The sequence below is a fragment of the Urocitellus parryii genome, chromosome 11 (genome assembly GCF_045843805.1).
Source record: "Urocitellus parryii isolate mUroPar1 chromosome 11, mUroPar1.hap1, whole genome shotgun sequence".
NCBI lineage: Eukaryota > Metazoa > Chordata > Mammalia > Rodentia > Sciuridae > Urocitellus > Urocitellus parryii.
The window spans coordinates 28,547,944-28,567,272 of NC_135541.1; the positions used below are offsets into that span (position 1 = coordinate 28,547,944).

Here is a 19,329-nt window from a genome sequence, read left to right on the forward strand (position 1 = left end):
AAATAGAACTAACCTATTTATAATTTTCAGCCTATTACCTTTCAAAATTGTAGCTCATTAATATCACTTCATTTTTTTTTTTTGAGCTGAGATCTTGCTATGTTTGGTCTTGAAAACTTCTGGGCTTGAAGCTAGAGAGAAAAGAGGAAAAGAAATTGGGGAAGATCTCATGAAAATCAAAGGAAGATTTGTAGAAGAAAGGGATCAACAGGTGGGAGGCAGGGAAGTCTTGGGAGTGATGTTGGCCAAATTATATTGTTATATTGTGTCCCTGTATGAATGCATAACAACAAATCCCATCATTGTGTACAACTATAATGGACCAATAAAAACATGTGGGGGGAAAAAAAGAAAACTGGGCTCAAATTATTATCTTGCCTCAGCCTCCCTAGTGCTGGGATTATAGGCATATGCCACCATGACTGGCTATTAATAATATTTTTTTGTTTTTCTATAGTTATTGCTCTAGTTTGGTTCTCCAATTTTTCTTGGAATAGTTTTGACTGCTTTTTGTTTTCTAGAAAACCAAGAACTACCAATTGTAACTGAAATACAAACTGGTATTAGAACAGGCATGAGTTGGATGTTTATGTTTGGGCAGTGGAAATTCAGCTACAATTAAAGGCAGCTCTTGGCCTGTAACTAATAGATTATCACCTGCAATTGATTATCACCTGAATGAAAGATACATTGAGGGCAAAGCTTTGGGGGAACCATGGGAGGCAGAAGTAATTTGCAGACTGGGCAGCAGGGGTTCTTTTAACCATTCTGGACAAAGTGAAGAAAAGAGTGACAAGATCAGTACCCTGAAACTTCAGCTCAAGATGAATCTCAGACATTGACTTTATATATCTATGACAAAAATAATTTATCTTGTGCAGTCATGGGGCTGGTTATAGCTGGAAATCAAGTTCAACGTTTGATACTGAGAATTGCTACAGTAAAATATCTGCTGAATTCACATTTCAGGTCTCTTATGTGAATGTTGGAGCACTGACCAGAAAAGGAAGCATTTTAGATAGCTCAGACCCTACCTCCCTTGGCCCCCTCTTGCCAGAAGAAATGTCTCCTCTTCCCCTGCTGAGGCTGGTGGGTGACTTCTTACAATTGTAGTTAACAGGAGGAAGTACTGGGGTGGGGGAGCTGGGAAAGCTTTCTGTTGACATTTTCTGGTAAATCAAGAATGCACCAGGATTGGGGCTGGGGATGTGGCTCAAGCGATAGTGTGCTCGCCTGGCATGCGCACGGCGCTGAGTTCGATCCTCAGCACCACATACAAATAAAGATGTTGTATCTGCCGAAAACTAAAAAAATAAATATTAAAAAATTCTCTCTCTCTCAAAAAAAATGCACCAGGATCAAAGCATCTCAGATTCAATGAAGTGAATAAATCCCATGAAAATACATCTCAGTGATATTTCTGGAGGTCCAGTGTTCTAGGCCATTTCACCACGTCCCCTTCTAAGCACAAGTTAATTCATTTTACATTCTGAAAGGTATATGAAAGAAGAATAATCAAATATCATTGATTCTAAAGGACATAAGTTATTTATTGAGATGAAATATATACAATGTAAAATTAACCATTTTAAAGTGAAAAATTCAGTGGCATTTAGTGCATTTATAAGGTTGTCATCATCCCCCCAGTTTTAATATGCCAGTGTATCCCACGATCAATGGCATATCATGGTTTTATTGACAGCATTTTAAAAAATTATTCACAGTGGAATATCAGTAGTGTACTTTACAACTGAAGACATCTTAGATTAGTTGAAATATAGTATTTGGCTGCCTTCTTGGAATTCTGAGGCAACATACCCCATGTTTGGGTGTCTTGTACCTGCCCATTTACCTGAAAGATAATTTCAGTTACCTGAAAGGCTGCAGTTTTAAGAGGAAATCCAAGAAAAAAGTCCTCAAGTGGTCTAGGCTGCTATGTAACAGATATGCCAGCTGATTTCCATGACCCACACTCCAATCATGTTTAGGTCACTATTCTGATGGAACATATAGCAAGCCCAAGGGAGCTGGGTGTGATGGCACATACTTGTAATTCCAGAGACTTGGGAGCCTGAGACAGGAGGATCACAAGTTCCAGGCCAGTCTCAGCTATTTAGCGAGGTCTTCAGTAACTTAGGGAGATCCTGTCTCAAAATAAAATAAAATAAATAAATTAATTAAAAGGACTGGGGTTGTAGCTCAGTGGTAAAGCGTCCCTGGGTTCAATTCCTAATGTGTGTGGGGGAAGTATAGGAAGACTGCAGAAGAAGTCACTAGAATATGTGAAGAAAGCCATGTCGTCTTTAGCAAATTGCTGAACTCCTTTTGAGAAACAACTTCATCTTGCTCCTGGGCCCTCACATAGACTAAATGTCCAGGGGACTACCACATGATCTTGAAACTTAACCTGTCTGTCATAACCTGAAAACTATTTGATCTGGCACAAAGTCTCTAGTGTCTTATAGCAATTTGTCATCAAGTAGAAAGGGTACAAATGAGACCAGGACCACGATGTTCTCCTTTCCTGCTTATCCCTCAACCAACCCCTATGGGCTTAAATGACAGAGATGGTTCAAATGAACAAAAAGAGCCAAACTCAAATAACTACTTTGAGTATAGACATACAAGTAAGTTGGGGAAAAATGGAGGAAAAAAAGGTCTACTGTGCAAACAGTAAGCTTACAAAGTCTGGAGTGGTTATAATATCAGATAAAGTACATGTCAATATAAAGATTATTATCAGAGATAAATATGGATATTTTGTAATGATACAAAGGTCCATTCACCTGGAAAACATAACAATTATAAATGTATATTTTCCTAGTAATAGAGCTTCAAAATATGTCAAGCAAAAATGGATAAAATTTTAAAAAGACATAGACAATTCTACAATTATAGTTGGAGATTTTAACACCCTTCTTAGCAATCAATGGAATAGTAGGAAAAAAAATAATCAAGACATAAATGATATGAACTACTGTCAATCATATTGACCTAATTGACATTTATAGAACCTCATGCCAAACAATTGCAGGATACGCTTTTTTCCCCCCAAGTACATGTGCTATGTTCACTAATGGACCATATGCTAGGCCATAAAACAAGTTTCAATAAAGTTAAAAGGATTTAAATCATATGGAATAAATTCTCTGACTATAGTGGAATTAAATTAAATACCAATAATCATAAGATATCTAGAAAACTCAAATATTTGGAAATTAAGCAACATACTTCCAAATAATCATTGGCCAAAGCAATCATAAGGGAAATTAGAATGATAACAAAATGTAAAATTTGCAAGGTGCAGCTAAAGCAGTGAAATTTACAGCTTTAAATATTTATAAAGAATAAAGAATAAACTCCTTAAATTTTATAATGGAATGCTGACTTGCATCTCCAACTTTATGGTTCAATGGATTGGATAATTTTCAGTTCATGCTGGGCAGTTCCCATTAGGGTTTCATAGTCAGGCGATCAGCTTCTACCAGAGCCCAGTTGTCAGCCAGAAGCTGGTTTTCCAAAGGTGGCAATTGTTTGCAGGTGAGATTAAGGACTTCTTCCAGAACCCTGGGTGTCTGTGCTATGATTCTCTTATTGGGTCAGAAGAAGACAAATATTATATCTTTGCGACAAAATACTTTCAGCATCATTGGATGTGTTCCATAACCAGGCCCAACTAGGAACACAGCTTACATTCTAACCTAGACCTCCCATAGAGCTCCTTTGGAGCCAAGTCCCTTTCAAAACTTACCAGTCACTGGATAAAAATGCAGAGCATGAACAAAGGTACTGTACAGCCTCCAAGCCCAAAGATACCCACCAACCTTTGCAACTCTTTCTTCATGGTGGGTGGTACAAGGTGTAGCACCCTCTCTCTTACTTTAGTACATATTTATTAAGTTAGTTCGGAAAGCAAAAGCATTCCCTTTAACAAAGAAGTTTATAAGGGAAATCAGACTAGAAGGACTGGCTCATCAAGTGAAAATACAAGATGAACAAGACAGACAAAGTTACCCATTTGTTTGTGGTGGAGAAACAGCAATTTTCTCGAATACTTATCCTATCTAAAGATCATATGTTGTCAGAAGTCAGCACTGCAAAAGTCAGGAATAAAGTTGTCTTTGTTAGGGAGTCAGTAATCAAATTGGAAAGGCTTAAGTTTTCATTATCTGGGATTTAGGACGAGTCAGTATGGCACTTGGTTTTGGGTTCAAGGGCTGGGGAGTACAGGGATTGAACTCAGAGACACTCTACCACTGAACCACATCCTAGCCCTTTTTGTTTTGTTTTTGTTTTTGTTGTAGATAGACACAATACCTTTATTTTATTTATTTATTTATTTATATGTGTGCTGAGGATCAAACCCAGTGCCTCACATGAGCTACAGTCCCAGCTCCCCTTTTTGTTTTTTGAGACAGGGTTTCTCTAAGTTGCTGAGGCTGGCCTTGAATTGTGATCCTCTACCCTCAGCCTCTGAAGGACCTGAGATTACAGGCCTGTACCACCTTACCAGGCAAGAGACTTTTGAATATTTTCAGCTTGTAACAACTATGAATAATACCATTCTGATGTTTTGTTTATGTCTTTGGTGAACATGAGCATTTCTCTTGAGAACTTACCCAGGAGCAGAACTGCTGTGACAGCAGGTTTATGTATATTTAACTTTAGTAAATAATGTCAAATGATGTTCCTATGTGGTCATAATAATTTAATTTCCATCACTAATATAGAGGAGTTATGCTGCACCATATCTTCACCAAAATTTGGTATTGTCAGTTTTTTTTTTTTTTTACTTTAGCCATACTTTCGGGGAAAATGCAAACTACCAATATTGAAATGAAGAGGAACTAGGACAATAAATATTAAAGAAATTGAAGTGACAAAGACTCTCTTCATCTAAAAAACCAAAACAAAAAAAGTTTTGGTTTTTTAGATGAAGAGAGTGTACCACTGTGCTTGGCTAAATAGCATAATCTTGAATCTAAAATTAGATAAAGATAGTTATAAGTAAATGAAAGTATAAGTCCATTTCACTTATGAATAGGTTATTTAAAAATTCTAAATAAAATATTGGCTACCTGAAGCCAAGATGCATTGTGATCAGATGGATTTTATTCTGTGAATGTAACATCAGAAAATCTGTCAACTCACTTCATTAATAGACTAAAGGAGATAATTCATATGAATATATCAATTAATAAAAAATTTTGCTAGCTTATCACCTATTTATGACTAGAGGATAAACAATTATTAGAAAACTGAGAGTTGATTGTGATAGCATACACCTGTAATCCCAGAAGCTTTGGAGGCCCAGGCAGGAGGATCACAAGTTTGAGGCCAGCTTTGGCAATGTAGTGAGACCCTATCTTGAAATAAAGAAATAAAAAGGGCTGGGTGTGGCGGTACACGCCTATAATCCTAGCAGCTCAGGAGGCTGAGGCAGGAGGATCTGAGTTCAAAGCCAGCCTCAGCAATGGTGAGGAGCTAAGCAACTCAGTGAGACCCTTTCTCTAAATAAAATACAAAATAGGGCTTGGGGATGTGGTTCAGTGGCCAAGTGTCCCTGAGTTCAATCGCTGGCATAAATAAATAAATAAATAAATAGATAGATAGATAGGACTGGCGATGTGACTCAGTGGTAGAGTGTCCCTGGGTTCAATTTCCAGTCAAAAAGAAAAGATGCAGGGAAAAAAAAAGCAAAAAGAAAGATAAACTTTAAGTACACTCCCTTTAAAATCAGGAATAAGACAAGGATGCCCACTACCACAGCTGCTGTTTGACCTATTTCTGTGACCCTGGCCAGTGTTAAAAGAAGAAGAAATAAGTGTTTAGGCTTACTTTAGTATTTGCAGATGACATGATGGAATCCACCTTGCCTTAGTCGTTTCCCAAATGTCTTCCAGAGAGTTCTGGTCTCCTCACTGCGGCCCAGTCCATGCTCCACAGCCCTGCGGGGTCTGTCTTCCTTCTCCCTTTTCCTTCCTTCTTTCCTTTTATTATAAAAGAAATACATATTCATTATAAGACATATAGAAAATACCTATAGGCAAAAGGGAGAATATATAAATTGCCTAAATAGAAACTACCAATGGTATAATTTTGGCTTCTCTTTTCCGATTTTTTTTCTCTACATAGACACACTTATAAAAGGGAGAGAACATAAACTCTCTGAAGGCAGCAATGAAGTTTGCCTTCTTTACTGCTACATATCTAAGGCCTAGTATAGTGCCTGGTATATGAGAGTATATATGTAAATAGCATACAATAAGTACCAAACAAATATTTGTTGAATGAATTTATGAATAAAAATGAAAACACATTTCTACCAACAGTATATGCTAATGTCTATTTCATCTATATCTTGGACAAGAATGGGTATTGCAGTTATTTGAAAGTTTTACCTATCTGACAGACAACAAAATAGTACCCCTTTGTGGTTTTAAAATCTTAATTTCTTTGATTACTAGTGAGGCGGAACACTTACCCATATATTCATTAGCTATTGTACTATTTCTACAACTTCCTCTAATGCTCTTGGCGCATTTAAAAAATTGGAACATTTGTCCTTATCTTATTAGTGTGGAAATGTGCTCTATTACTAACCTGATAAAGTTCAAATCAGATCTCCATTACTCCATGTATGACTGCCTCCCTTTCCCCATAGTGTCTTTCTGAGGAGCTTCTCCGAATAGGGCACACTTTCACTTTAAAAAAAAAAAAAAAAAAAAAAAAAAACAGAATTCTTTTTAAACTTTATTTTATTTACTTATTTTTTTTATGTGGTGCTGAGGATGGAACCCAGTGCCTCACATGTGCTAGGCAAGTGCTCTGCCACTGAGCCACAACCCCAGCCCACACACTTTCCATTTTTCAAATGAAGAAACAAGCTCTGAGAAATAGTTCAGGTTCAGAAGATGAGACCCAGTGCCATCCTTAAGGAGCTTGTAGTCTTGGTGAAGAGAAGGGAGGCTGCCATATGGTCCTTACAGTAAAACTTAACTCCCTGCCATGGCCCACAATGCCTACCTCTGATCTCAGCTCTTCCTGTGCTCCTCCTTCTCTCGAAAGACGCACCATATTGGGTGTTAGTCAGGTTTCCATTGATGTGACAAAATCCTGAGATAAACAACTTAAAGGAGGAAAAGTTCATTTTGGATCACAGTTTCAGCCCCTGGTTGATTTGCCTTATTGATTTTGAGCCTGTGGTAGAACATCGTGGTAGGAATGGGTGATGGAGGAGGCCTTTTATTTCATGACAACAGAAAGCAGAGAGGAGGAGCAGGGAGAGACAGGGTGCGGAAAGGGGCTAGGATCCAAATATTTCCTTCAAGGGCATGTTCCCAATGACCTAATTTCCTTCCAGTAGGTCCCACCTCCTGAAGTTTCTATCACCTTCCAATAAGGCTAGGGACAAAGACTTTACCATATGGGCCTTTGTGGGGACATTTAAGATCCAAACCATAACACCTTCTTTATCTATTTCCCTTAAAAAAATAGGGCACCTTCTGTTTTAGGAAATTTGCACTTGCTTTTCTTCCTGCCTGAAACATTCCTTCTCCAGATATCATGGCTATTTCTATTGTTTCAATCCTAGTTCAGATTTTTGACTCCCTGGAGAAACATTCCCTGACCACACTATTCCATGCTATTACTCTTTTATTTCCTTCACAGCTCTTGTCACGATCAAAAGTTACATAATGGATTTTATTGTTTATATGCTCAGTGTTTCTCTTTGCCCACAAAATAAAACCTCCACAGGAAATATTTCTATCTCATTCACCTATTGCATCCCCAAGTCCAAGAAATGTGCCTGGCACACATACTAATTTACATATTAGCATCACTGTCTTACATAATTAATTAAACAAATACTGACACAATTAATTAACTATAAGTAAGGCCAAGTGCTTAAGGCAGAGGCACAGGTCTCATTCCCAGTGCTTTACTTCTGGCTCCAAGGACCATTCTTTTACCCTGAGGGCAATTTTTGCTGCAAGACCTAGGTTCCCCCCAGAAACTGGAATTCAGTAGATCCAGCCAGGAATCAGTCAGGAACAGGACAAGGTTTGTACTTCCAGGCATAGTTCTCCAGAGTTTTGGGCTTGAGCTGCAGTGGTTGTATCCCCTTCTCCTGTTCAGATGATAGGATGCAACATTTATATCTAACTTGTATAGATTCTCTAGTTCTTGTGGGGATCTTTGGCAGGTCTTAGCTTATGGTCTGTCCTTAATCATCCTCAATGCCTTAACAAGCCCCAATTTATGCCCCACACTAATTGCCCATGTATCCTCCATGTTGGCAGGTGATTTGCAGAGGTTGAAGCTGGGAGCTGCTTCCTCTGTCACTTCTGCTCTTCCTCAGGACCTCCTGTTTCTTTCTCCAGGGATGGGGATGTCAGCAGATTTCTTCCAGTAGCTCCCTACTTTAAGCTGCGTTTTGAGCCTCTTTGAAACTCAAAATAGTGCAGCTAGCTCCCGGACTGGGGAAGTTCCAGGAATCTGGGTTCAAGAAAAGCCCCAGAGGTCCCAAATTCAAAGCCAATTCCATCATAGGAGGTGCAAGAAAAGGTCCAGACTCCATCTTGGTAGCCACCCAGGGCTGCTTGGCCTGTCTAGTTTATCTCTTCGATGCCAAATTTAACACAGGTACACGTTAATATTTAATAACACAGGTACACGTTAATATTTAATAAACAAAGGTAATTACTATCACTAATTCATTTAATTAAAAATGTCCCAGGCACTGAGCTGATGTTTTACATGGATTATTAGTATTTCACTTAGGCGGGTATTACTACAATTTTCATTTTGTAAATTAAGAAACAGGTTAAACCAGGCGCAGTAGCGAACGCCTGTAATCCCAGTGGCTGGGAGGCTGAGGCAGGAGGATAGCGAGTTCAAAGCCAATTTCAGCAATGGCGAGGGGCTAAGCAACTCAGTGAAACCCTGCCTCTAAATAAAATACAAAATAGGGCTGGAGATGTGGCTCAGAGGTCGAGTGCCCTTGAGTTCAATCCCTGGTTACCGCCCCCCGCCCCCCCCCCAAAAAAAAAGGAAAAATAGAAAAGAAAAAAAAAAAGGAAACAGGTTAAGATAAATTGACTTCCTAATGTCACAAGGCTGTGAGCTTTTCTTTTTCTTTTTTTCCCACTCCGCGAGATGCAATGGAGCAACACAGAAGGCAAACGCCGGAAAGCAGGCGGCGTACCATCTTGAGTGGAGTCGCGGGAGGACAGGACTATGATAAACTCCGCGCGGTTAGTAGCTTTCACACTGGATTGCTAGCCGGCTCTGTTTCCTCCAAGCACAGACCGGAAGTGTTTCTGTCGGCTGTGTTTCAAACGTGCACAACCGGAAGTTTCTGCCCGAGGCTTTGCGGTGTTAGGGGAGCGGCGCAGGGAAACGCAGCTGGCAGATCCAGGTGTGGAGGAGCAGGGTGAGAAACAAGGAGGTGAATGAGGCTGTTACGGACACCCAAGCAACGGGACATACGCAGAACCCCGACCTGACTGGGACCGCTTTCCTTGCCGCCCTCCTCTTCACCCCGCCCCCACTCGGGTCAGGAGTGGACCCGCCCCCTGGCCTGAACGTGGTCTTTCAGGCACTGACCCTTGACGTAGGGGGTGCTCCCCCAATCTCTCAGGCGTGATGGCTACGGGCGCTGATGTACGGGATATTCTAGAACTCGGGGGTCCAGAGGGTGATGCAGCCTCCGGGACCATCAGCAAGAAAGACATTATCAACCCGGACAAGGTAACAGGTGTATCAGAAAGCAAGGGGGTAATGAGGAGTGAGGGGGTGACGACGAGAGAGGTGGTGGAGTGGTACACTTCTAGTGAGATGCACGATAGAAAGGTGTGACATTGTGGTACAGAGAAAGTATCATCCTCCGTAAGATGGATGATGGAGAGGTGGGACACTGTGGGAGTGGAGGGGACCGAGAGAGTGGGGCACCTCCAAGAGATGAGAGGACAAAAGAGAGAAAATTATTGGGAGTGGAGACCAAGATGTTGTGTTATTAGTCTGAGAGATGGGGAGAGGATCTTCAATTTTCACATATCAAGGCTCTATTAGATGAGGGAGGAAAGGGGAATGATCTGCTCAGACTGGGTATACTCCAGAAAGTGGATTTCTGTGCCTTTAAAGTGTGTCATCATAATGTTAGTATATATGTAACTGTTCTTGTGATGGTATGTTCAGGAATTGTGCTGAGCTAAAGAATTTAGGGAAAGGAGGTCTAGGTTGTGGTTCCTTCCTTGTTTTCTTCTTCAGAAAAAGTCCAAGAAGTCCTCTGAGACACTAACCTTCAAGAGGCCTGAGGGCATGCACCGGGAAGTTTATGCCCTGCTCTACTCTGATAAGAAGCAAGTATTTGGAATCCCAAATTCCCATTCTCTGGCCCCTGACCTAACCACCATGTCCCTGACTCCTGATTTTTTTCTTCCAGTTCTCTCCTTACCTTCCCTCTTCAGCCAGGGCTCCTGCTTGCTGAGCAGGAATGAGAGGACCTCAGATGTCTTGCTCTAGGACATGACTTCCTTGCTCAAGGGTAAATCAGCTCCTAGAGCCCTTCTGATTCTAACCTTACACCTCCCTAAATCCTACTGCCAGGGATGCACCCCCACTGTTACCCAGTGACACTGGTCAGGGCTACCGCACAGTGAAAGCCAAGTTGGGCTCCAAGAAGGTGCGACCCTGGAAGTGGATGCCATTCACTAACCCAGCCCGAAAGGATGGAGCTATGTTTTTCCACTGGCGACGGGCAGCAGAGGAAGGCAAGGACTACCCTTTCGCCAGGTTCAATAAGGTGAGCTACACCATTTGGACATAGGCCGATGCTGCCCACCTACTCTGAGCCATATGTATGAGCTCTCTTGTCTCCTAGGGTTGGCTCTAGATGTATGCTTGGGTCCAGCCATGGTTACCCACTCAGTCCTCATGTCAAATAAATGCTAAATGGGATTCTATAGGTCTTTTCTGCCCATGAGATCCTATCCTTCCCTGAAACAACTTTGGTTCTTGGTGACTTCTCTTAGCCTTTCAAATCCTTCTGTTTCTCAGAGCTGTAGCCTACATGTTTTTTCACTCTGTGTTTTCTTTCTAGTGTGTCTATAGATGTCACTTACTGATGGATCTTTCAGAATGCCCCATAGGTACATCACATCAAATTGGTACCCCTGAGCAAAACTCATTCCATTTTCTGCCCCCAAATCCGTTCCCCATCTCACTGAATGGCACTAGTATCCACCCACTTGGGAATCATACTTGACAGCCTTCTCCCTTAGGTCTCAACAGCAGGACAAAGAGATAGCAGGAGAAGGCAGTTAACAATCATCTAAGGAAATAAAATAAGTTGGATTCTTTTAGAATCCAACTTATTTTATATCACATCAATAAAATGAAACCAGGATATAAATGAATATGAAATGAGATGAAGAATGAACATCTAGGTGTAGGGGAGGTCTACTTTTAGATAGGGTGGTCATGGAGGGCCTCTCTGGGAAGGTAACATTTGAACTAGACTATTGTGATACATCATCGAGTCCTGCTGGTTGTTTCCACAGTAAATCATATTTCTGCCTATATTCTCCATCCTCTCTGCCAGCACTCTAATCCAAATTGAATTATCTCTGGTTTGAATAATTAAGATTCAGCCAGAACAGGACCTTACCCAGACTTACCCAGCCAGTAAGAGGTAGAGCTAGACTAGATTGGAATTCCTGTCCAAGACTTAGCCACTGTACAATGAGGCCTCACAGGTGTTCTTGCTTGGAACACCCTTTCCTCTCAGTCCAGTATATCCAACTGTACTTGGACACCTTTCCCTGGATGGCTCACAGATTTCTCAGACTGAGCATGGCCACATGTGAATCCATCACTCCCCACATCCCAAACCAGGTTTTCCTCCATTTCATCATCATCCCTAAGCCAGTGAAGGAGAGACAGGAGATATAAGGCTGGGGAGGAACAGCCATAAGGCAAGGCCTCTGACAGAGTGGGAAGGAGGTGGGATGAGACAGGTTGAGGTGAAGACAAAATAATATTCACTTTGTATTTAGTAACTACTGCACCATGCAAAGTTGAGGTCTAACAATTGAGGGCACAAAAATGCAGTGGTATAAGCCCGTAATCCCAACGGCTCCGGGAGGCTGCGACAGGAGAATCAAGAGTTTAAGGCCAGCCTCAGCAATGGTAAGGCACTAAATCAACTCAGTGAGACCCTGTCTCTAAATAAAATACAAAATAGGGCTGGGGATGTGGCTCAGTGGTCAAGAGCTCCTGAGTTCAATCCCTGGTACCAAACAAACAAACAAAAAACCTCATATTGTTAGGATGGTGGGGGTAGGGGTAGAGGCAATCACAATCTGGTGGGATACATGCAATATTGGGAGGGCCTGATGATCATGGAAGTTTTCTGGAGTTATTAAAGAGTCTGAGTTTTCATGAAGGATGTCACCAGGTGGTATTAGGAAAGGCATGCAATAATTTTTTTTGGGCAAAGGGAATAGCATGAGCAAAACCATAAAAGATTAATTAAAAAAATTGTCAATGGTCTTTATTTTATTGATTTATTTGTTTATATGCAGTGTTGAGAATTGAACCCAGTGCCCACACATGTGAGTCAAGCACTCTACCACTGAGCCACAACTCCAGCCCCATAAAATGATAATTTTAAAGGGTCATGTGTATGGGATACTGTGGGCATTTCCATGCTGATGAATCCTAAAACCCAAGGTGGGCATTTTGGGAGATGCCAAAAACCCAAGGTGGGGCATGGTGGGAGATGCCACCCAAGCAGTGAATAGCATCCAGGTCAGGTAAGGCCTTGGCATCCAGGCTCAAGAATTTGGTTTTACTCTGGTGTCATTGGGTAAACATGGACAGATTTTAAGCAGAACAGTGTCAAGATCAGATTTGAGTTTTGGGTGACTACAGGGCCAGAGAATGAAGCCAGAGTTAAATGAATTAATGATCTTCTCCAGTAATCCTTCTTACCATGGATCCCATCTCACTCAATGGCTCCCTATCTACTCCCTTGCTTAGGCCAGAAACCTGGGTGGCATCTCCCTGGCCATACACGCTCAAGCCCTGTGGTTTCTATCTCCTGAAGCCTCTTGATCTGTGCCCTTCTCACTGCTTTCCTGAAGCAGCTCAGGCCTTTCTACCTCCCACCTGCATTACAGCTGGTCCCTAGACTCTTGTTTATCCTCTCTGTCCTCACTGCTGCTTGGATGATCTTTGATAGAAAAACTGTGACCTTTTGTTTTCCTTAAAACTAACTCTGCTGGTTCCTATCACCTTCAGGACAATTTTAGACTCTGTAGCAGGGCTTGTAGCTGGCTTCTGCTAATTTGCCAGGCTCTTTTTGCATCTCTCCATTTCAGCATTTGTTTCCCAACATGTTCTCTCTGTCAGGCCCATGCACATTATGCTGTTTTTCTCTGTATTACCTACTCTACTTAGGATTCTTTTCCCATTTCCCCTTACTAGTTCACTTCTTTTTAACTTTTTTTTCGGGGGGTGGTACTAGTGATTGAGCCCAGCAGCACTCAGCCGTTGAGCTACATCTTCATCCTTTTTTTTTTTTTTTTTTAGATAAATATCCCAGCCATGTGTGTGTGTGTATTTATTTATTTATGTGGTGCTGAGAATTGAACCCAGGGCCTCACATCTGCAAGGCAAGAGCTCTACCACTGAGCCCAATCCCAGCCCAATCCCCAGCCCTTTTTATTTTTTATTTTAAGACAAGGTTTCACTAAGATGCCAAGGCTATCCTCAAACTGGTGATCCTCCTGCCTTAGCCTCCCAAGTCATTGGGATTATAGGCATGTGCCACTAAGCTCAGCTCTAATTAACATCTTTTTTTTTTTTTTTTCTTACAGTACTGGGGATTATACCCAGGGGAACAACCACTGAACCACATTCCCAGTACCCCCAACCTTTTTTTTTTTTTTTTTAATATTTATTTATTTATTTTTAGTTTTCCGCGGACACAACATCTTTGTATGTGGTGCTGAGTATCGAACCCGGGCCGCACGCATGCCAGGCGAGCGCGCTACCGCTTGAGCCACATCCCCAGCCCCACCCCCAACCTTTTTTAAAAAATTTCAAGGCAGGGTCTTGCTAAGTTGCCCAAGCTGACCTTGCATTTGCAGTCCTCCTGCCTCAGCCTCCTGAATTGCTGATATGAACAGGTGTGCACCATTATTCCTGGCACACTTTTACTTAACCTTAAACGAGCCCTAATTTATCTCTTCTCTGTCCAACTCTTGTTCCCATGCTGGACCCAGTGTCCCTTATTAGCACAGTAGGCATTCCTTTGTCATCAGATTCACCACTACTAAAATAATAATTTTTTTTCCAGCTGAACTCTGAGCTCTGAGAGGTGAAGACCACTTCACCTCGTATTCTTATTTAACACTATGTTTCTGACATAGGTGAGATAGGCCCATGATATTTGTTGAATGAATAGATAAATGGTATACCTTACTTGACTGTGAGTGCCTCAAGAACAGGATTGGCTATGCTGTTACTATGTTTTTAGGCTTTTTAAATCAAATGCACAGAAGGGATACCTAACCAAGCCTGGGAAACCAGAGAGACTCCAGAGAAGATAATGCCTGGAGGAGATTAAAAGGATGAAAATGTTACAGGCAGAAGAAATGTGGAAGTGAAAAGGCATAGCAGCCAATAACAAAGGCAGAGGGGAAGGATCTGCTGTGTTCCAGAAACTGCTGGTCATTTGGCTGGAATTTAGGGTCTGTGAAGGACAGGTCATTCACTTATGTGTTCATTGATTGATTCAGTAGATATTCACTGGTACCTAATGGTGGATATTAAATAATCCTTGCTCTTGAGGGTTTTGTAAATTATCTAGAAGACACTTTCTTTTTTACTATAAGCACCTCAGTTTTGCTGAGGCTAGTTTTGGACTTGTAATCCTCCTGCCTCAGTCTCCCAAGCTCTTGGGGTTATAGGCGTGTTGCCACTGTGCCTAGCCCTTTTTTATCTGTATTTTTTGGTACCAGGGATTTATCCAGGGGTGCTTAACTACTGAGCCACATCCTCAACCCTTTTTTATTTTTTTGAGGTGGGGAGTACTAGGGATTGAACTCAGGAGCAGTCAACCACTGAGCCACATCCCCAGTCCTGTTTTGTGTTTTATTTAGATACAGGGTCTCACTGAGTTGCTCAGCACTTCACTTTTGTTGAGGCTGACTTTGAACTTGTGATCTCCCAGCCTCAGTCTTCTGAGCTGCTGGGATTATAGGCATGTGCCACTACATCCAGCCCTTTTTTGTTTTTGAGACAGTGTTTCACTGAGATGCTTAGGACCTTGCTAAGTTGCTGAGGCTGGCTTTGAACTTGTGATCCTCCTGCCTCAGCCTCCCCAGCCACTGGGATTACAGGCATGTGCCACTGTGCTCAGCTGAAGGCACTTTATTTTGAAGGTGGGAGGCTTAGTGGGTAATGTGGTAAGATCCATTGTTCTAGAACCATGCATCTCAAATTATCTGTGGTGAAGGACATATTTCTGTTTTATTTTCAATCCATCAAAGACTGATAAAGATAACAAAATAATAAAAAAAGATAATACAAGTTTCTTCATATTAAATTAACCAGCACAGTTAGGTTTCCGTGTTTCTGCTTAGTTGCTATTTTCACCGTAGACTAGAGAGGACTATACTGCCCTTTCAGTAGCACTGTTCACAAAAGTCAATTTTGACTGCAGAGGGAGAGTTGATTGGCAGAGGTTTAAACAGAGATAAAGAAAGACCAATGGAAAGCTATTTTTCTGAGCCAGGCAAGTGATGGTGCTGGCGCGTCCCAGGATGTGGCAGTGGAGATAGAGAGGGATTTTGGAGGCAAAGCCACAGATTTATTAAGAGGTAGAAATTTAAAGATGCCGGCCAGGTTTCTGGCTTGGGCAACTGGATTGGATGAGGGTGACACTGACTTAGGCCTGGATTAGTGATGTCAGTTTGAGAGAGGGTGATGAGTTAGTACTGAGCATATTAAGTTGAATCCAGAGGAACAGCATGAGACCTCCAATAGGAAGTGTCCCAGAGGCAATTGGAGACAACTGTGGTGTTAATTAAGCAAAAGAAAAACTTCCCCAGTCCAGTCTAGCATTGAGTCAGTCCTTGGGTCTCTGACTGAGAAACTCAGCTTGTGCTGGTACTATTTGTCTCTAGAGGAGACATGAGGAGTGGGGTGTGGGATAGTGGACCAAGGGGCAGTGGCAGAGTTGTATATATTGGGACTAGGTTCAGGCCCTGTCTGTAGATGCTTGACTTTGGAGAACTCAGGGGAGTGGCAGATCCCACTATCACCACTTGGTGGCAATAGTGCTTCAGACAAAGTTGCATGGCCATTTCTCAGTCTGATGGGTGTATTTAGCCATCTGCCTGGCTCCAGAGTTGACCTTTGGACTCCACGGAAGTGCTTACAAGTGGTCCCCTCACCTTTACTATGGGGGCAGGAGCAGTATCCTGTTACCAGGCTCTGAAGCTGAAGACGGTGAAGTTGCTTTTAGAGTATATCAACAGGCCACAGCCCAGAGGTTGCTATGGTTATAGTCAAGCAGATAGGTGCTTTCCTCACTCTAGGCTGGCCTCTGCCAGGGGCACAGACAGAGGATTTGCCCTGGTCCCCCTCAGAGACTATCAGTAAACAGGAAGGGCTCTGATGAGGGGCTGGAGCCTGCTGGATACGACCTGATGTGGGTATTCTTCCACTGTCCCTCTCTGTCAGTAGACTGTGCAGGTGCCAGTGTATTCAGAGCAGGAGTACCAGCTCTATCTCCATGATGATGCTTGGACTAAGGCAGAAACTGACCACCTCTTTGACCTAAGCCGCCGTTTTGACCTGCGTTTTGTAGTTATCCACGACCGGTATGACCACCAGCAGTTCAAGGTGAGTTGGTATATGCATGTGCTTGTGTGCCCACCCCTGGGCCTACCCTTCCTTCATGCTCAGTTATCCCCCTGCGTATCTTGGTTTTCAGAAGCGTTCTGTGGAGGACCTGAAGGAGCGGTACTACCACATCTGTGCTAAGCTTGCCAATGTACGGGCTGTGCCAGGCACAGACCTCAAGATACCAGTATTTGATGCTGGGCATGAACGACGGCGGAAGGAGCAGCTGGAGCGTCTCTACAACCGGACCCCAGAGCAGGTCAGCTGTGAGCCCCACTGCCTTTCCTCTAAGCCCTACACCCCTTGCTCATTGCCTCCATCCTGTAAACTCTTATCACCCTCACCCCCAGTTTTCCACCTCCAGCCCATTCCTGCTGCTTCCTGGACATCCCCCTGCTCTCCTTCACTTCCATCTAGTCCCTTCCCTCTGAGATAATCTGGCACCCTTCGCCTCCATGTCCACTCATTCTCCAGATTGCCCTCACACGCTTTTCAGCATCTCTTCTCCCTTTTCTAGGTGGCAGAGGAGGAGTATCTGCTACAGGAGCTGCGCAAGATTGAGGCCCGGAAGAAGGAACGGGAGAAACGCAGCCAAGACCTACAGAAGCTGATCACAGCAGCTGACACCACTGCAGAACAGCGGCGCACTGAACGCAAGGCCCCCAAGAAGAAGCTACCCCAGAAAAAGGAGGCCGAGAAGCCGGTGTGGAGCCTGAACAGCCCAGCTTGGGGTGGAGGGGTCCTGCGCCAAGTGGCCCCACTCAAGTGGGGAGCTCTGAGAGCACACAGAGCTGGCGGGGTGCTGGGACTGACTCTGGGCTCATTCCCCCCGTGACACCTTGGTCTTCATAACTCCTTCCCCAGGCTGTTCCTGAGACTGCAGGGATCAAGTTTCCAGACTTCAAGTCTGCAGGGGTCACACTGCGAAGCCAGAGGGTATGTGAGTTATCTCCTTTAGTTTGTTTGGGCTCTGGGTTCCCGTTGGCCTGAATGCTGCAGCCAGTAAGAAGGGTGGCTGTAGAGAGAGATGGCCTCATCAGGATCACAGAGGGAATGTAGGCAGTCTAAGGTCAGAGCTTTCACTATATTCCACTTCTTGGCTATTTCCTTCTCTGGCCCATAGCTACCTCCAGGAGGCACCTTTCTCCCAACCCCACTATCTTTGGGTCCTTTCAACCCCTAAACCTTTTGTTGGGCAGAGGGCTTAGCTGCCTGGTTCATTGCAGATGAAGCTGCCCAGCTCTGTGGGTCAGAAGAAGATCAAGGCCCTGGAACAGATGTTGCTGGAGCTTGGTGTGGGTGAGTGTGGTACTGAGCCCCACAGGACCTACCCACTGGGGGCTGTGGATGAAGGCTGGACAGGGGATGAGCAGTTTGTTACAGGCCTTTAGCTACAGTCTGGCTCTGCTTTGCCTGCAGAGCTGAGCCCCACCCCCACGGAGGAGCTGGTACATATGTTCAATGAGCTGCGCAGTGACCTAGTGTTGCTCTATGAGCTCAAGCAGGCCTGCGCCAACTGCGAGTATGAGCTACAGATGCTGCGACACCGGCACGAGGCACTGGCCCGGGCAGGCGTGCTGGGGGGCCCCACCACACCAGCAGTGGGGCCAGTCCCAGCCTCTGCTGAGTCAGCAGTGTCTGAACCTGGACTTGGCCCTGACCCCACTAAGGACACCATCATTGATGTGGTGGGTGCACCTCTCACACCCAATTCGGTAAGAGCCTGGATGGGCAGGGGGAATATGCCCTGACCCTATTCCCTCTAGCGCCTGTAGGGGAACTGTTGCCTCTTTGAGGGTCTGTGGCGGAGGGCAGGAGTGGGTTGACCAGTGGGCATTATCTTCCCTGAGAGTGAAACACACACCAGGCCTTGGGGACGACTGACCTCAGCACCTCCTGTGTCTCCTCAGAGGAAGCGACGGGAATCGGCCTCCAGCTCATCTTCTGTGAAGAAAGCCAAGAAGCCGTGAGAGGCCACCCGGAGTGTGGGTGGTGCTGTGGTGTAAATAGAGCTGCTAACTTAGACTGGGCTGCCTCTGCCTCCTTTCCTGCATTTCTGATACCCCTGGCTGGGAGGGTTAGCCAGGCAGGGGCTCAGCACTGCCATTCCCAAAGTTAGTAGTGTTTGCCTGAGCTCAGATCTTTGGTGGCTTCCTTGGCCTCTAACCCCTGACAACTGCCCCATACCCCTGCACCTTGAACACCTGTGGTCTTACACTCAAGATGACATCACACAGCAGTGGCTTCAAATACCAGCAGCTTTGAACACAGCCTTATGCTCGGACAGTCTTCACACCCCAAGGCCTATTTATCTTCAGTGAGGGTATTACAGGTGCTGCAGTGACTGCTGGCTGTATACCAGTGGCCTTGTGTAGAGGCAGCCCAGAGAATGCTCCAACTGGTTCCCATCCT

General features: G+C 43.7%; 1 protein-coding gene and 1 long non-coding RNA gene across 3 annotated transcripts; one reads left to right on the forward strand and one right to left on the reverse strand.

Moving 5' to 3' along the window:
• Window positions 1-1,649: 1,649 nt before the first annotated feature.
• Window positions 1,650-7,193, reverse strand: LOC113189078 (uncharacterized). The gene is made up of 4 exons (XR_003301609.2): window positions 7,027-7,193; window positions 6,604-6,704; window positions 5,839-5,990; window positions 1,650-2,144 (listed from the first exon to the last, which is right to left on the reverse strand). It is a non-coding gene; the product is annotated as an uncharacterized LOC113189078 (long non-coding RNA).
• Window positions 7,194-9,363: 2,170 nt separating this feature from the next.
• Dmap1 (DNA methyltransferase 1 associated protein 1) lies at window positions 9,364-19,308 on the forward strand. Of its 2 annotated transcripts, XM_026397703.2 has the most exons (11): window positions 9,370-9,436; window positions 9,644-9,753; window positions 10,273-10,364; window positions 10,612-10,807; window positions 16,759-16,917; window positions 17,009-17,176; window positions 17,435-17,620; window positions 17,782-17,853; window positions 18,144-18,216; window positions 18,337-18,632; window positions 18,768-19,308. In XM_026397703.2, exons 2-11 carry the CDS (start codon window positions 9,649-9,651, stop codon window positions 18,885-18,887), a joined length of 1,467 nt encoding a protein of 488 aa, XP_026253488.1. In that variant the 5' UTR covers window positions 9,370-9,436; window positions 9,644-9,648; the 3' UTR covers window positions 18,888-19,308. The 2 variants fall into 2 exon arrangements, with proteins under 2 accessions (XP_026253489.1, XP_026253488.1); XM_026397704.2 differs by having other exon boundaries at window positions 9,364-9,753; window positions 18,828-19,308.
• The last annotated feature ends 21 nt before the right edge of the window (window positions 19,309-19,329 follow it).

Bases quoted from the DNA above. Each gene is read 5' to 3' on its own strand.
- Dmap1 (XM_026397703.2), top strand. From the start codon at position 9,649: ATGGCTACGGGCGCTGATGTACGGGATATTCTAGAACTCGGGGGTCCA. The intron at 17,621-17,781 runs GTGTGGAGCCTG...CTCCTTCCCCAG, and splicing joins AAAAGGAGGCCGAGAAGCCG to GCTGTTCCTGAGACTGCAGG. The intron at 18,217-18,336 runs GTGAGTGTGGTA...CTTTGCCTGCAG, and splicing joins GTTGCTGGAGCTTGGTGTGG to AGCTGAGCCCCACCCCCACG.